Source organism: Oncorhynchus gorbuscha, linkage group LG15 (genome assembly GCF_021184085.1).
Source record: "Oncorhynchus gorbuscha isolate QuinsamMale2020 ecotype Even-year linkage group LG15, OgorEven_v1.0, whole genome shotgun sequence".
Classification (NCBI taxonomy): domain Eukaryota; kingdom Metazoa; phylum Chordata; class Actinopteri; order Salmoniformes; family Salmonidae; genus Oncorhynchus; species Oncorhynchus gorbuscha.
In genome coordinates, this window is record NC_060187.1 from 75279291 (window position 1) to 75298960 (window position 19670).

Sequence of the window (19670 nt, forward strand, 5' to 3'; positions counted from 1 at the left end):
GATTGACAGTGGAAGGTGGAAGGTGGAATGTGAGATTGACAGTGGAAGGGGTAATGTGAGATTGACAGTGGAAGGGGTAATGTGAGATTGACAGTGGAAGGTGGAATGTAAGATTGACAGTGGAAGGTGGAAGGTGGAATGTGAGATTGACAGTGGAAGGTGGAATGTGAGATTGACAGTGGAAGGTGGAATGTAAGATTGACAGTGGAAGGTGGAAGGTGGAATGTGAGATTGACAGTGGAAGGGGTAATGTGAGATTGACAGTGGAAGGGGTAATGTGAGATTGACAGTGGAAGGGGTAATGTGAGATTGACAGTGGAAGGTGAATGTGAGATTGACAGTGGAAGGAGTAATCTAAGATTGACAGAAGGGGTCATGTGAGATTGACAGTGGAAGGTGGAATGTGAGATTGACAGTGGAAGGTGGAATGTGAGATTGACAGTGGAAGGTGGAATGTAAGATTGACGGTGGAAGGTGGAATGTGAGATTGACAGTGGAAGGTGGAATGTGAGATTGACGGTGGAAGGTGAATGTGAGATTGACAGTGGAAGGAGTAATGTAAGATTGACAGTGGAAGGTGGAAGGTGGAATGTGAGATTGACAGTGGAAGGAGTAATGTAAGATTGACAGTGGAAGGTGGAAGGTGGAATGTGAGATTGACAGTGGAAGGGGTAATGTGAGGTTGACAGTGGAAGGGGTAATGTGAGATTGACAGTGGAAGGTGAATGTGAGATTGACAGTGGAAGGAGTAATCTAAGATTGACAGAAGGGGTCATGTGAGATTGACAGTGGAAGGTGGAATGTGAGATTGACAGTGGAAGGGGTAATGTGAGATTGACAGTGGAAGGGGTAATGTGATATTGACAGTGGAAGGTGAATGTGAGATTGACAGTGGAAGGAGTAATCTAAGATTGACAGAAGGGGTCATGTGAGATTGACAGTGGAAGGTGGAATGTGAGATTGACAGTGGAAGGTGGAATGTGAGATTGACAGTGGAAGGTGGAATGTAAGATTGACAGTGAAAGGTGGAATGTGAGATTGACAGTGAAAGGTGAAAGGTGGAATGTGAGATTGACAGTGGAAGGTGGAATGTGAGATTGACAGTGGAAGGTGGAAGGTGGAATGTGAGATTGACAGTGGAAGGTGGAATGTGAGATTGACAGTGGAAGGTGTAATGTGAGATTGACAGAAGGGGTCATGTGAGATTGACAGTGGAAGGTGGAATGTGAGATTGACAGTGGAAGGGGTAATGTGAGATTGACAGTGGAAGGTGAAATGTGAGATTGACAGAAGGTGGAATGTGAGATTGACAGTGGAAGGTGGAATGTGAGATTGACAGAAGGGGTAATGTGAGATTGACAGTGGAAGGTGGAATGTGAGATTGACAGTGGAAGGTGGAATGTGAGATTGACAGTGGAAGGGGTAATGTGAGATTGACAGTGGAAGGTGGAATGTGAGATTGACAGTGGAAGGGGTAATGTGAGATTGACAGTGGAAGGTGAATGTGAGATTGACAGTGGAAGGAGTAATGTAAGATTGACAGTGGAAGGTGGAAGGTGGAATGTGAGATTGACAGTGGAAGGAGTAATGTAAGATTGACAGTGGAAGGTGGAAGGTGGAATGTGAGATTGACAGTGGAAGGGGTAATGTGAGATTGACAGTGGAAGGGGTAATGTGAGATTGACAGTGGAAGGGGCAATGTGAGATTGACGGTGGAAGGTGAATGTGAGATTGACAGTGGAAGGAGTAATGTAAGATTGACAGTGGAAGGTGGAAGGTGGAATGTGAGATTGACAGTGGAAGGAGTAATGTAAGATTGACAGTGGAAGGTGGAAGGTGGAATGTGAGATTGACAGTGGAAGGGGTAATGTGAGATTGACAGTGGAAGGGGTAATGTGAGATTGACAGTGGAAGGGGTAATGTGAGATTGACAGTGGAAGGTGAATGTGAGATTGACAGTGGAAGGAGTAATCTAAGATTGACAGAAGGGGTCATGTGAGATTGACAGTGGAAGGTGGAATGTGAGATTGACAGTGGAAGGTGGAATGTAAGATTGACAGTGGAAGGTGGAAGGTAGAATGTGAGATTGACAGTGGAAGGTGGAATGTGAGATTGACAGTGGAAGGTGTAATGTGAGATTGACAGAAGGGGTCATGTGAGATTGACAGTGGAAGGTGGAATGTGAGATTGACAGTGGAAGGGGTAATGTGAGATTGACAGTGGAAGGGGTAATGTGAGATTGACAGTGGAAGGGGTAATGTGAGATTGACAGTGGAAGGTGGAATGTGAGATTGACAGTGGAAGGGGTAATGTGAGATTGACAGTGGAAGGGGTAATGTGAGATTGACAGTGGAAGGGGTAATGTGAGATTGACAGTGGAAGGTGAATGTGAGATTGACAGAAGAAGGGATAATGTGATATGAAAGCGGCTGAGAAAATCAAAGAAAAATTAAGTGGATTTGCATATTTCTATGAACTCTGCAAGTAGGCCTTTCTAATGATTTCATCTCAATCACTTTTTCCTCACACCAGCCCTCTGCCTTCTCAGCCTGCTCACCCTTTCCTCTACTAAACAGCCCTCACTACTCTGTCAGCCTGCTCACCCTTTCCTCTACTAAACAGGCCTCACTACTCTGTCAGCCTGCTCACCCTTTCCTCTACTAAACAGGCCTCACTACTCTGTCAGCCTGCTCACCCTTTCCTCTACTAAACAGGCCTCACTACTCTGTCAGCCTGCTCACCCTTTCCTCTACTAAACAGGGCTCACTACTCTGTCAGCCTGCTCACCCTTTCCTCTACTAAACAGGCCTCACTACTCTGTCAGCCTGCTCACCCTTTCCTCTACTAAACAGGCCTCACTACTCTGTCAGCCTGCTCACCCTTTCCTCTACTAAACAGGCCTCACTACTCTGTCAGCCTGCTCACCCTTTCCTCTACTAAACAGGCCTCACTACTCTGTCAGCCTGCTCACCCTTTCCTCTACTAAACAGGCCTCACTACTCTGTCAGCCTGCTCACCCTTTCCTCTACTAAACAGGCCTCACTACTCTGTCAGCCTTGGGAAGCTTTCCCTTTATCTCCATCCCTCTTAACATATTCCCTACTTTTCTATCTCTTTCATCGCTCTGCCTCCTTCTCTTCTGTTTCACATTAATGCTTCTGTCATACACACTCCTCTCTCTCCTCTGTCATTATCATACACACTCCTGTCTCTCCTCTGTCATTATCATACACACTCCTGTCTCTCCTCTGTCATTATCATTCACACTCATCTCTCTCCTCTGTCATTATCATACACACTCCTGTCTCTCCTCTGTCATTATCATTCACACTCATCTCTCTCCTCTGTCATTATCATACACACTCCTGTCTCTCCTCTGTCATTATCATACACACTCCTGTCTCTCCTCTGTCATTATCATACACACTCCTGTCTCTCCTCTGTCATTATCATACACACTCCTGTCTCTCCTCTGTCATTATCATTCACACTCATCTCTCTCCTCTGTCATTATCATACACACTCCTGTCTCCCCTCTGTCATTATCATACACACTCCTGTCTCTCCTCTATCATTATCATACACACTCCTGTCTCTCCTCTGTCATTATCATACACACTCCTGTCTCTCCTCTATCATTATCATACACACTCCTGTCTCTCCTCTGTCATTATCATACACACTCCTGTCTCTCCTCTATCATTATTATACACACTCCTGTCTCTCCTCTATCATTATCATACACACTCCTGTCTCTCCTCTGTCATTATCATACACACTCCTCTCTCTCCTCTGTCATTATCATACACACTCCTGTCTCTCCTCTGTCATTATCATACACACTCATCTCTCTCCTCTATCATTATCATTCACACTCATCTCTCTCCTCTGTCATTATCATTCACACTCCTCTCTCTCCTCTGTCATTATCATACACACTCCTGTCTCTCCTCTGTCAATATCATACACACTCCTGTCTCTCCTCTGTCATTATCATACACACTCATCTCTCTCATCTGTCATTATCATACACACTCCTGTCTCTCATCTGTCATTATCATACACACTCCTCTCTCTCCTCTGTCATTATCATACACACTCCTGTCTCTCCTCTGTCATTATCACACACACTCCTGTCTCTCCTCTGTCATTATCATACACACTCATCTCTCTCCTCTGTCATTATCATTCACACTCATCTCTCTCCTCTGTCATTATCATTCACACTCCTCTCTCTCCTCTGTCATTATCATACACACTCCTGTCTCTCCTCTGTCATTATCATACACACTCATCTCTCTCCTCTGTCATTATCATTCACTCTCATCTCTCTCCTCTGTCATTATCATTCACTCTCATCTCTCTCCTCTGTCATTATCATACACACTCCTCTCTCATTATCATACACACTCCTCTCTCTCCTCTGTCATTATCATACACACTCCTGTTTAAATATATAATAATAATATATATGCCATTTAGCAGACGCTTTTATCCAAAGCGACTTACAGTCATGTGTGCATACATTCTACGTATGGGTGGTCCCGGGGATCGAACCCACTACCCTGGCGTTACAAGCGCCATGCTCTACCAACTGAGCTACAGAAGGACACACACTCCTGTCTCTCCTCTGTCATTATCATACACACTCCTGTTTCTCCTCTGTCATTATCATACACACTCCTCTCTCTCCTCTGTCATTATCATACACACTCCTCTCTCTCCTCTGTCATTATCATACACACTCCTCTCTCTCCTCTGTCATTATCATACACACTCCTCTCTCTCCTCTGTCATTATCATACACACTCCTCTCTCTCCTCTGTCATTATCATACACACTCGTCTCTCTCCTCTGTCATTATCATACACACTCCTCTCTCCTCTGTCATTATCATACACACTCCTCTCTCTCCTCTGTCATTACCATACACACTCCTGTCTCTCCTCTGTCATTATCATACACACTCATCTCTCCCCTCTGTCATTATCATTCACACTCATCTCTCTCCTCTGTCATTATCATTCACACTCCTCTCTCCTCTGTCATTATCATACACACTCCTCTCTCTCCTCTGTCATTATCATACACACTCCTCTCTCTCCTCTGTCATTATCATACACACTCCTGTTTCTCCTCTGTCATTATCATACACACTCCTCTCTCTCCTCTGTCATTATCATACACACTCCTCTCTCTCCTCTGTCATTATCATACACACTCCTCTCTCTCCTCTGTCATTATCATACACACTCCTCTCTCTCCTCTGTCATTATCATACACACTCCTCTCTCTCCTCTGTCAATATCATACACACTCCTCTCTCTCCTCTGTCATTATCATACACACCTCTCTCTCCTCTGTCATTATCATACACACTCGTCTCTCTCCTCTGTCATTATCATACACACTCCTCTCTCCTCTGTCATTATCATACACACTCCTCTCTCTCCTCTGTCATTATCATGCACACTCCTCTCTCCTCTGTCATTATCATACACACTCCTCTGTCTCCTCTGTCATTATCATACACACTCCTCTGTCTCCTATGTCATTATCATTCACCCTCCTCTCTCTCCTCTGTCATTATCATACACACTCCTCTCTCTCCTCTGTCATTATCATACACACTCCTCTCTCTCCTCTGTCATTATCATTCACACTCCTCTCTCTCCTCTGTCATTATCATACACACTCCTGTCTCCTCTGTCATTATCATTCACACTCCCCTCTCTCTTCTGTCATTATCATACACACTCCTCTCTCTCCTCTGTCATTATCATACACACTCCTCTCTCTCCTCTGTTAATATCATACACACTCCTCTCTCTCCTCTGTCATTATCATACACACCTCTCTCTCCTCTGTCATTATCATACACACTCGTCTCTCTCCTCTGTCATTATCATACACACTCCTCTCTCCTCTTTCATTATCATACACACTCCTCTCTCTCCTCTGTCATTATCATGCACACTCCTCTCTCCTCTGTCATTATCATACACACTCCTCTGTCTCCTCTGTCATTATCATACACACTCCTCTGTCTCCTATGTCATTATCATTCACCCTCCTCTCTCTCCTCTGTCATTATCATACACACTCCTCTCTCTCCTCTGTCATTATCATACACACTCCTCTCTCTCCTCTGTCATTATCATTCACACTCCTCTCTCTCCTCTGTCATTATCATACACACTCCTGTCTCCTCTGTCATTATCATTCACACTCCCCTCTCTCTTCTGTCATTATCATACACACTCCTCTCTCTCCTCTGTCATTATCATACACACTCCTCTGTCTCCTATGTCATTATCATTCACCCTCCTCTCTCTCTTCTGTCATTATCATTCACACTCCTCTCTCTCCTCTGTCATTATCATTCACACTCCTCTCTCTCCTCAGTCATTATCATTCACCCTCCTCTCTCCTCTATCATTATCATTCACACTCCTCTCTCTCCTCTGTCATTATCATTCACACTTGTCTCTCTCATCTGTCCATCCCTTAACCTGGTCTCTCTGCCTGTCTGTCTCTGGACATGTGTTATAGTTTATTGCTATGGTGTTTGTTCGCTGTGTGTGTGTGTGTGTGTGTGTGTGTGTGTGTGTGTGTGTGTGTGTGTGTGTGTGTGTGTGTGTGTGTGTGTGTGTGTGTGTGTGTGTGTGTGTGTGTGTGTGTGTGTGTGTGTGTGTGTGTGTGTGTGTGTGTGTGTGTGTGTGTGTGCATACAGTATGTCACAGCTATAAGGTCAGTAAGGCCAAATTAACTCTCTCACTCTCTTTCCTTCTCTCTCTCTTTCTTTCTCTCTCCACACTGTGTAAGTGTCCCTCTCTCTCTGTTCCTTTACTCCTCGGCACAGCATGTGTGTGTGCGTGCGTGTTTGGCGGTATAAAGGTTGTTATGTGAGCTAGGTGTTAATTGGCCGAGGAGGTTCGTTAATATTCTCCTTGCGAGTTCACCCGTCAGGAACAGGGCCAGGAAACTGATGAGTCTGTGATTTTCAGAGAGAGAGAGAGAGCCAGAGTGTGAGAGAGAGACTGAGGGGAAGAGATGGCGATAGAGTGATAAAGAAGTCCATTGAAGCAGTCAGAGAAAGGAAAGATGATATCATCCACAGAGATATTATCACATTGTTAACTTGGCTCCGAATTGGCAGAATGGGGGCAAGGTGTTGGCAAGTGTACCCTGCAGAGGTGGCATACCAAGACCCAGTGAAAATAAACAACTACTCACCCACCTCCTGGTTAGCACACAACAATGAACCCACCCTCGACCCCTACCAGCTACGTCACACACCACAATGAACCCGCCCTCGGCCCCTACCAGCTACGTCACACACCACAATGAACCCACCCTCGACACCTACCAGCTATGTCACACACCACAATGAACCCACCCTCGACCCATACCAGCTACGTCACCCACCACAATGAACCCACCCTCGACCCCTACCAGCTACGTCACACACCACAATGAACCCAACCTCAACACCTACCAGCTACGTCACCCACCACAATGAACCCACCCTCGACCCTTACCAGCTACGTCACACACCACAATGAACCCGCACTCGGCCCCTACCAGCTACATCACACACCACAATGAACCCACCCTCGACCCTTACCAGCTACGTCACACACCACAATGAACCCACCCTCGACCCTTACCAACTACGTCACACACCACAATGAACCCACCCTCGACAAATACCAGCTACGTCACACACCACAATGAACCCGCCCTCGGCCCCGACCAGCTACATCACACACCACAATGAACCCACCCTCGACCCTTACCAGCTACGTCACACACCACAATGAACCCGCCCTCGGCCCCTACCAGCTACATCACACACCACAATGAACCCACCCTCGACCCTTACCAACTACGTCACACACCACAATGAACCCGCCCTCGGCCCTTACCAACTACGTCACACACCACAATGAACCCACCCTCGACCCTTACCAACTACGTCACACTCCACAATGAACCCACCCTCGACCCTTACCAACTACATCACACACCACAATGAACCCACCCTCGACCCTTACCAACTACGTCACACACCACAATGAACCCACCCTCGACCCTTACCAACTACGTCACACACCACAATGAACCCACCCTCGACCCTTACCAACTACGTCACACACCACAATGAACCCACCCTCGACCCTTACCAACTACGTCACACACCACAATGAACCCACCCTCGACCCTTACCAACTACATCACACACCACAATGAACCCACCCTCGACCCTTACCAACTACGTCACACACCACAATGAACCCACCCTCGACCACTACCAGCTACATCACACACCACAATGAACCCACCCTCGACCCTTACCAGCTACGTCACACACCACAATGAACCCACCCTCGACCCTTACCAACTACATCACACACCACAATGAACCCACCCTCGACCCTTACCAACTACATCACACACCACAATGAACCCACCCTCGACCCTTACCAACTACGTCACACACCACAATGAACCCACCCTCGACCCTTACCAACTACGTCACACACCACAATGAACCCACCCTCGACCACTACCAGCTACATCACACACCACAATGAACCCACCCTCGACCCTTACCAGCTACGTCACACACCACAATGAACCCACCCTCGACCCTTACCAACTACATCACACACCACAATGAACCCGCACTCGACCCTTACCAACTACATCACACACCACAATGAACCCACCCTCGACCCTTACCAACTACGTCACACACCACAATGAACCCACCCTCGACCCTTACCAACTACGTCACACACCACAATGAACCCACCCTCGACCACTACCAGCTACATCACACACCACAATGAACCCACCCTCGACCCTCTACCAGCTACATCTATCACCACAATGAACCCACCCTCGACCCCCTACCAGCTACGTCACACACCACAATGAACCCACCCTCGACCCTCTACCAGCTACATCTATCACCACAATGAACCCACCCTCGACCCTCTACCAGCTACGTCACACACCACAATGAACCCACCCTCGACCCCCTACCAGCTACGTCACACACCACAATGAACCCACCCTCGACCCCCTACCAGCTACGTCACACACCATGTAGCACGCAGCACACTGGCCTGTCTGCCCAGCTCAGATGGTGGAGAAGCTTAGCTCACCTCAGGATGGTAGGTAGAACAGGGATAACCAGGCATCCTCACCACAGGTTTCTCTGTGTGGACAGATAACACCTCACACTAGAGGAGTTGTTGGAGCACACACACACACACACACACGCACACGCACACGCACGCACACACACACACACACACACACACACACACACACACACACACACACACACACACACACACACACACACACACACACACACACACACACACACACACACACACACACACACACACACACACACACACAAACAGTTTAGAACAGTCCAGTACAGAACAGTGCAGCTCCAATTTATAAATGTCCTCTCACTCTCACACACATACAAAGAGACAGTTCCCCTCTCACTCTCACACACATACAAAGAGACAGTTCCCCTCTCACTCTCACACACATACAAAGAGACAGTTCCCCTCTCACTCTCACACACATACAAAGAGACAGTTCCCCCTCTCACTCTCTCCTCGCTCCATCTCCAATCACCAAGGAACAAACCCCTACACCTCCTTCCTCCTACAGAGTTACTGTATCACACTCACACTCACACTCACGCACACACTCACACTCACACTCACACTCACACTCACACACACACACACACACCAATCATCTTATGGGAGAACTTCCATTTTTACCAAGAACAGCCTTAAGGACAGAAGAGACATTTTATCACAGATAAACTGATAGGATCTTGTGCATCAGACACTCAGCCAGAACCAGCCCCAACTGCTGATTCAGAGATATCCCACAACCCCCTACCTCACACACACACACACACACACACACACACACACACACACACACACACACACACACACACACACACACACACACACACACACACACACACACACACACACACACACACACACACACACACACACACACACCATGCTCCGCCACGGGCGCTGCCTGCCTCCGTACAGGTAGTGTATCCATGGTAGTGAGAGCACTTACTCTTTTAATATCTACGGTATTAAATGCTGGAGGTGACCTCACCGCCATGCTTAAGCAGCCGGGGAACCGTGGAAGGATGTTGGAGTGCTTAATATTTTCATCACACCGCTGATTTAAGCCCCTTAAGTGCTTTGGCAACACTTATTCCATTGTGTTGACAATGAAGCCCATAACACATTTGATTTGGACGAGGAACTGGGGGAGAGGGATGGGGACAGCATTGGCTTTCCGCACACTGCGACAAAACACACACGTACATACACACTTGCACACGCACTAGTCGACACACACACACACACAGATGACTGTATCATAATACGAGAGCATGTCTAATTGAATACATTAATGTTGTGTGGAATATGAATATGGTTTGTGACAGAGGGAGGTTCATCTGAACTGTTCAGGGACTGGAGCAGTGAGGTACTGGTGGGGGCAGTACAACACAGCATAACACTGTGGAATGTTTTCCTCCCCAGTGGTTTTGCAGAGGGGTGTTTTGGACTTGGTTATGGTGAGTAACTGCATGCTCGACCTGGCCTAGGGGTGGTCAGTAGTATCCTAGTGGTTAGAGAGGTGGAGATGTAGCCAAGGAAAATGTCACCTTGCAATCCAAGGTACCATATGCTGTTGTGCCCTTAAGCAAGGCATGTCTCACTTCCATGCAGTCAAATGACCTAGTGGCCTCATGGGTTGAATGTTCTTCATATTTTTCAAAATTTCATCATTTAATAAACGTTGTTCTTTTTTTGCACCAAAAAAATCAAGTGTTTCTATGTCAAAAGGTTTTGTTATAATTCAGTTTTCTGTGAAGTATTTAAGGTGTAATATTGGGATTAAAACTCAAAATGGAATACATTTCAACTCTATATCTGACATGGCACTTCAGTCCATAACCATATGTGTGAGATGTATACTTTTATTTCTGACCCTGACTTAGCCCACTGCAGTAAAAGGTTAACCCCTGAATGTCATGTAGAACAAATATACATTTGTGTTATGACAGATGGAGTAGAAAATGACTAACCTACTGTGTGCAAACCCTGTGATTTCTTAGAGGCATACATGTACAGTGGGGCAAAAAAGTATTTAGTCAGCCACCAATTGTGCAAGTTCTCCCACTTAAAAAGATGTGAGAGGCCTGTAATTTTCATCATAGGTACACTTCAACTATGACAGACAAAATGAGGGGAAAAAATCCAGAAAATCACAGTTTTAATGAATTTATTTGCAAATTATGGTGGAAAATAAGTATTTGGTCAATAACAAAAGTTTATCTCAATACTTTGTTATATACCCTTTGTTGGCAATGACAGAGGTCAAACGTTTTCTGTAAGTCTTCACAAGGTTTTCACACACTGTTTCTGTTATTTTGGCCCATTCCTCCATGCAGATCTCCTCTAGAGCAGTGATGTTTTGGGGCTGTTGCTGGGTAACACGGACTTTCAACTCCTCCAAAGATTTTCTATGGGGTTGTGATCTGGAGACTGGCTAGGCAACTCCAGGACCTTGAAATGCTTCTTACGAAGCCACTCCTTCCTTGCCCGGGTGGTGTGTTTGGGATCATTGTCATGCTGAAAGACCCAGCCACGTTTCATCTTCAATGCCCTTGCTGATGGTAGGCTTTGTTACTTTGGTCCCAGCTCTCTACAGGTCATTCACTAGGTCCCCCCGTGTGGTTTTGGGATTTTTGCTCACTGTTCTTGTGATCATTTTGACCCCACAGGGTGAGATCTTGCGTGGAGTCCCAGATCGAGGGAGATTATCAGCGGTCTTGTATGTCTTCCATTTCCTAATAATTGCTCCCACAGTTGATTTCTTCAAACCAAGCTGCTTACCTATTGCAGATTCAGGCTTCCCAGCCTGGTGCAGGTCTACAATTTTGTTTCTGGTGTCCTTTGACAGCTCTTTGGTCTTGGCCATAGTGGAGTTTGGAGTGTGACCGTTTGAGGTTGTGGACAGGTGTCTTTTATACTGATAACAAGTTGAAACAGGTGCCATTAATACAGGTAACGAGTGGAGGACAGAGGAGCCTCTTAATGAAGAAGTTACAGGTCTGTGAGAGCCAGAAATCTGGCTTGTTTATAGGTGACCAAATACTTATTTTCCACCATAATTCATTAAAAATCCTACAATGTGATTTCTGGATTCCCTCATTTTGTCTGTCATAGTTGTAGTGTACCTATGATGAAAATTACAGGCCTCTCTCATCTTTTTAAGTGGGAGAACTTGCACAATTGGTGGCTGACTAAATACTTTTTTTGCCCTACTGTATGTCTCATTAATGTGTTAAAGACTGGGAGAAACAGAGTGTATTTACAGTCTCATCAAGCACTTACTGACATCAACAAGAGCCACGGTCACATGCTCACAATGGCATGAAAACACGAACATGGTACCAAACACACACACACACACATACACTGTTCTAATAACACGCATACAGACATACACACACACACACACACACACACTGTTCTGAGAACATGCATACAGACACACACACTGTTCTAATAACACGCATAAAGACAGCCTATAGGGAGGAGGTCAGAGATCTGGCCGGGTGGTGCCAGAATAACAACCTATCCCTCAACGTAACCAAGACTAAGGAGATGATTGTGGACTACAGGAAAAGGAGGACCGAGCACGCTCCCATTCTCATCGTCGGGGCTGTAGTGGAGCAGGTTGAGAGCTTCAAGTTCCTTGGTGTCCACATCAACAAACACACCAAGACAGTAATAATAATAATAATAATAATATAATATATGCCATTTAGCGGACGCTTTTATCCAAAGCGACTTACAGTCATGTGTGCATACATTCTATGTATGGGTGGTCCCGGGAATCGAACCCACTACCCTGGCGTTACAAGCGCCATGCTCTACCAACTGAGCTACAGAAGGACCACAGTCATGAAGAGGACACGACAAAGCCTATTCCCTCTCAGGAAAATAAAAAGATTTGGCATGGGTCCTCAGATCCTCAAAAGGTTCTACAACTGCAACATTGAGAGCACTGGTTGTATCACTGGTTGTATCACTACCTGCAAGGCACTACAGAGGATAGTGCACACAGACTGTTCTGATAATATGCATACACACTGTTCTGAGAACACGCATACAGACACACACACTGTTCTAATAACACGCATACAGACACACACACTGTTCTGAAAACACACATACAGACACACACACACTGTTCTAATAACACACATACAGACAAACACACTGTTCTAATAACACACATACAGACACACACACTGTTCTGAAAACACGCATACAGACACACACACACTGTTCTAATAACACACATACAGACAAACACACTGTTCTAATAACACACATACAGACACACACACTGTTCTGAAAACACGCATACAGACACACACACACTGTTCTAATAACACACATACAGACAAACACACTGTTCTAATAACACACATACAGACACACACACTGTTCTAATAACACACATACAGACACATACAGACACACACACACACTGTTCTGAGAACACACATACAAACACACACACTGTTCTGAGAACACGCATACACACACACATTGTTCTGAAAACACGCATACAGACACACACACACACTGTTCTAATAACACACATACAGACGCACACACTGTTCTAATAACACACATACAGACACACACACACTGTTCTAATAACACACATACAGACGCACACACTGTTCTAATAACACACATACAGACGCACACACTGTTCTAATAACACACATACAGACACACACACACTGTTCTAATAACACACATACAGACACACACACACACTGTTCTAACAACACACATACAGACAAACACACTGTTCTGATAACACAGATACAGACACACACACTGTTCTGATAATATGCATACACACTGTTCTAATAACACACATACAGACACACACACACACTGTTCTAATAACACACATACAGACGCACACACTGTTCTAATAACACACATACAGACGCACACACTGTTCTAATAACACACATACAGACACACACACACTGTTCTAATAACACACATACAGACGCACACACTGTTCTAATAACACACATACAGACACACACACACACTGTTCTAATAACACACATACAGACGCACACACTGTTCTAATAACACACATACAGACACACACACACTGTTCTAATAACACACATACAGACACACACACACACACACACACTGTTCTAATAACACACATACAGACGCACACACTGTTCTGAGCACACGCATACAGACACACATACTGTTCTGAGAACATGCATACAGACACACACACACACTGTTCTAATAACACGCATACAGACACACACACTGTTCTGAGTACACGCACACAGACACACACACTGTTCTGATAATATGCATACACACTGTTCTAAAAACACGCATACAGACACACACACACACACTGTTCTGAGAACACACATACAGACACACACACTGTTCTAATAACACACATACAGACACACACACACTGTTCTGAGAACACGCACACAGACACACACACTGTTCTGATAATATGCACACAGACTGTTCTGATAATATGCATACACACTGTTCTAAAAACACGCATACAGACACACACACACACACACACACTGTTCTAAAAACACTCATACAGACACACACACATGCAGCCATTATGGACAGTCTTAATACAGCAGCTATAAAACAGGTCATTGGACAAAGAGGACCTCTATCAGGCCTCTGTTTGTCTCTCTTCCTCTCTGTCTCTCTTGTCTCTCTTCCTCTCTGTCTCTGGGTTTCAACTGAGGGATTGTAGGGGAAGAAGGCCTTGCCACTAAACATCCTTAACAGACCCAGCTATATACCCTGTCTGAATGGACTGCTGGGCGGTTACAGACATAGCCACTGTTCCCTGACCTGAAAGACAGTCATTGTCTCATCCACACCCCAAACCTTCACAAAATAACTCAAATGCTAAATATGCATCCGCGGACTAACACACACACACTTACACACACTGATAAAGAGTCGAAGCAGGCAGGCTGTGGGAGGACAGCAGGGGTTATATAAACCAGACACAGGCGGACAGATAGACAGCTGACACTACTCTGGGATATACTGAACATATACTGAACATATACTGAACGACAGAGGGGAAGAGGAGGAGGAAGAGGAAACAACCAGAAACTAAAGCACTGGCCCACAATATTGACCTGACTGAGGATAGAGAGAGAGGGGACGACAAGATAACACAACAACCACAACGAGAGAAGGGGATGAGACAAGAAGAGAAAACACGGAATCTACTTTGTTTGGATCAGAGGGACAATATCCTTTCCGAGTTACAACGACAGAGAGCACAGAGCAATTTCCTTGCTGTCAGGTTCTGGTGTGGTTGCTGTTAGGGACTTGAAGGTTCCATGCTACTTCAGTGCCATTGACAGTGCCAGGGCCCACGGTGGGTAGTGGTAGTATTGACAGTGCCAGGGCCCACGGTGCGGTAGTGGTAGCATTGACTGGCTAATTGCAGACAGAAGGCAGAGGACTTTGTAGCAATCTGGGGATGACACCACTGTTCTCCTCAATCAGACAGTGTTCAGCGAGGTGTGTGCTGCAGTCCGGTTACCCTCAGTAAGTTATACGCTCTCTGGGCCGGGCCCTCGCCGCTGCTGCATTAGGAGCCGCCAATCAGAACCAACAACCAACTCCACACGAACCGCAGCAGCTGAACTGAGCTCACTGACGGAGCGGGCGGTGAACACGAGACTCAACACAGGGACTGAACATAGTGACTGGAAGCAGCCGTGTACAGCAGAGAGAGACATTGTGATCCTGTATAAACATACAGAGAGAGGACATACATACACGCTACATCTCTACAGTGGGACGAATAGAGAGAGAGATGTAGCCTATAGAGTAATGCTATACGTGTGATCCTGTAGGGTGTTTATATCACACAGGGAGACTGTAGTCGTTTGTAAAGCAGTTACCATCACAGTTGGAGACGGTGATGTGTGATATCGAACCGTGGGAGACAATTTAGCTGATGACGTGTTTGTGTTGTCAAAAGTATCATGTGTGGGGATGGAGCCCCGAGTTGAGAGATATGGGTACAGAAACAGTATAATGACTTGTTTCAGATGGTTTACTCCGATGTGTCTGTCTGGCTGATGTAGAGTAAAGATATTGGTTTGCTTGGTGTTGGGATTCTGGTCTGTGGTTTGCCATTTGAGTGGTTCTAGCCTGTTGGTTTGTATCATTGCTTTGCTCCATTGATTTGATGTTTAGTTATGTAGTCCTACACAGCAGAGCAGCTCGGTTGGCAGACAGTCATTTGGCTAATTGTGTGCTGATAGTTCGTAGCAACGTTGTAAGACATTCCAGATCGACGCTGTGGTGATGTTAGATCGGTGGTGTTTTATCAAAAGACTGCAGCTCTGAAGAATCGTGCGTGTTGTGTCCTGGTAAAACCCCGGCTTTGTTGTGTGTCACTGCAGCCCTAGTTGTGCTCTGCTCTGCTGTGCTCTGCTGTGCTCTGCTGTGCTCTGCTCTGCTGTGTTGTACGGCGCCTGTGTCCTGTGTCACAGAGGAAGCATTGATCAGACAGCTACTGAGGCTCAATACACAATGAGGCCTGGCCCGAGATCTCTCCTCCTCCCCACCCCCCTCTCCCTCTCCCTGCGTGCCCTGCTCCTGCTCTGCCTTGCGCGTAAGTCACACACACATGTGCGTGCACACCACACACTTGCGCAATGTGCATTCACTGAAAATCTACGTAGTGTACATTCACACATACACATGATGACACACACTAACTTACATACCGATGGGGGATCTTCATTTCATCACGCTGTTGCAGAACTTTCCTGCAATGCAGGACATTTTAAATGGATAGTAGTTGTATTTGAGCTTTGGAAAGGCTTCTGAAGTTTGTCATTTCTACTTTGAAATTTCAGGCTTGATTTTCCCTCACAAAAAAAGTATCACCCCCTACAAAAATATCCATTCATTTACAATCCACGTAATAATTCACATTTCCTGTTGCTGTAGGATTTCCCTGCTGTAGCAAACTGGCTCACATGTAAGACCCTACATCTGTACAAACACTGACTCACCTTACTACCTCAAGCTAGATTATCTTTCTCCATCTTTCACCTCTCAGTGGGATAATTATTGCCAACATGTGAAAATGGGATGATCGGGAGACTTAATAAATGTGAGGGAAATTGAAGACAATTCACGTAGGGATCGAAAGATAGAGTGGACCGAGAGAAAAGCAGAGTGTGAATGAACTCTCAAATCTCTGATTTAGGTGTGAATTTCCAATGAGCATTATGTATGAGCAGAGTGCTATAGAGAGGAGGGATACACCCGTGGGACTGTAGGACGTGGAAATGTGGAAACACAAACCAGAATGGAGGAGTACAGTTAAAAGAGGCGAGAGATAGAGAGATAAGTCTCCCGATCTTCCCATTATCACTTGTTGGACACAATTATCCCAGAGAGAGAGAGATCACAGCCTCTGAGAGCCTTCTGAAGTACACCAGAAAATAAACGTTGACCAGAGGAGATAGAGAGACAGACTGGTAGAGGGATGGATAGAGTGAGAAAAAGGAAGATAAGCAAGAGGGAGGGACAGAAAGACAGTGAGCCCAGGAATCAGGAGAGCCAGTGTTTCCCCTGTCTTTGATCTATGATTAGGATCACTGTGGGCAGGAGAGCCAGTGTTTCCCCTGTCTTTGATCTATGATTAGGATCACTGTGGGCAGGAGAGCCAGTGTTTCCCCTGTTTTTGATCTATGATTAGGATCACTGTGGGCAGGAGAGCCAGTGTTTCCCCTGTTTTTGATCTATGATTAGGATCACTGTGGGCAGGAGAGCCAGTGTTTCCCCTGTCTTTGATCTATGATTAGGATCACTGTGGGCAGGAGAGCCAGTGTTTCCCCTGTTTTTGATCTATGATTAGGATCACTGTGGGCAGGAGAGCCAGTGTTTCCCCTGTTTTTGATCTATGATTAGGATCACTGTGGGCAGGAGAGCCAGTGTTTCCCCTGTTTTTGATCTATGATTAGGATCACTGTGGGCAGGAGAGCCAGTGTTTCCCCTGTCTTTGATCTATGATTAGGATCACTGTGGGCAGGAGAGCCAGTGTTTCCCCTGTCTTTGATCTATGATTAGGATCACTGTGGGCAGGAGAGCCAGTGTTTCCCCTGTCTTTGATCTATGATTAGGATCATTGTGGGCAGGACAGCTAGTGTTTCCCCTGTCTTTGATCTATGATTAGGATCACTGTGGGCAGGAGAGCCAGTGTTTCCCCTGTCTTTGATCTATGATTAGGATCACTGTGGGCAGGAGAGCCAGTGTTTCCCCTGTCTTTGATCTATGATTAGGATCACTGTGGGCAGGAGAGCCAGTGTTTCCCCTGTCTTTGATCTATGATTAGGATCACTGTGGGCAGGAGAGCCAGTGTTTCCCCTGTCTTTGATCTATGATTAGGATCACTGTGGGCAGGACAGCTAGTGTTTCCCCTGTCTTTGATCTATGATTAGGATCACCACTGATACCATAAATACATCCTGTCATCATTCTATTTGGGCTCAAGCAGCGTATTAATATGCAGAGATGTTCTGTAAATAACCATGGCTGCAACGCGTCTACTTCCTCCAAGCCAATCAAAATCTGGATTGCAGAATTTGCATATTGGATCTACACAGGGACATTTGGTGGCATGGGATGGTGGGAGGGAGGGAATAGATGACAGTTGAAGAGTGAGAGAATGAGGAAGGGGGATGGAAAGAGAGAGAGAATGAGTTTTTAGCCTTGGCAAGGAGGCTGGGTTATATAATTCATGCCAATGAAGCAGTTTTGGGTGAGCAGTGAGCAGGAGGAGGGAGACTGGCCAGGTAGAGGGATTGATGTGGGGGGGGGGTTAAGACTCTCTCCTCTTGGCCGCTGTGAATCTCCAGCGTGGTATCAACGTGTAACGTGTACATTTTCCTTAAGCTGCCCTTGTTGTGCATGGCAGTCGTTGCCAGAGCAGTGTTGGGCTGTGACGGCTCGTCATAAACACCATGGATAACCAGCTTTAGCTGTTTAAAAGGACTGCATACACACTGGTGGAAAACAGAGAGAGGTAAAGAGAGAAGGGGTTGGAAGAGAGGGAGATGAGATGAGCGGAGTGGTAGAGAGGGAGATGAGATGAGCGGAGTGGTAGAGAGAGATGAGATGAGCGGAGTGGTAGAGAGGGAGATGAGATGAGCGGAGTGGTAGAGAGAGATGAGATGAGCGGAGTGGTAGAGAGAGATGAGATGAGCGGAGTGGTAGAGAGGGAGATGAGATGAGCGGAGTGGTAGAGAGAGATGAGATGAGCGGAGTGGTAGAGAGAGATGAGATGAGCGGAGTGGTAGAGAGGGAGATGAGATGAGCGGAGTGGTAGAGAGAGATGAGATGAGCGGAGTGGTAGAGAGAGATGAGATGAGCAGAGTGGTAGAGAGAGATGAGATGAGTGGAGTGGTAGAGAGAGATGAGATGAGCAGAGTGGTAGAG

The 19670-nt window shown here is 46.0% G+C and overlaps 1 protein-coding gene across 3 annotated transcripts in view; it reads left to right on the top strand.

The window, feature by feature from the left end:
* Positions 1-15229: 15229 nt before the first annotated feature.
* LOC123998031 (cell adhesion molecule 4-like) overlaps positions 15230-19670 on the top strand; it is a 56985-nt gene continuing 52544 nt past the window's right edge. For all 3 annotated transcript variants that reach the window (XM_046302853.1, XM_046302852.1, XM_046302854.1), the window contains exon 1: positions 15230-16833. In XM_046302853.1, the coding sequence (XP_046158809.1) occupies positions 16752-16833 (82 nt within the window). In that variant the 5' untranslated portion in view covers positions 15230-16751. The remainder of the gene's footprint in view (positions 16834-19670) is intronic.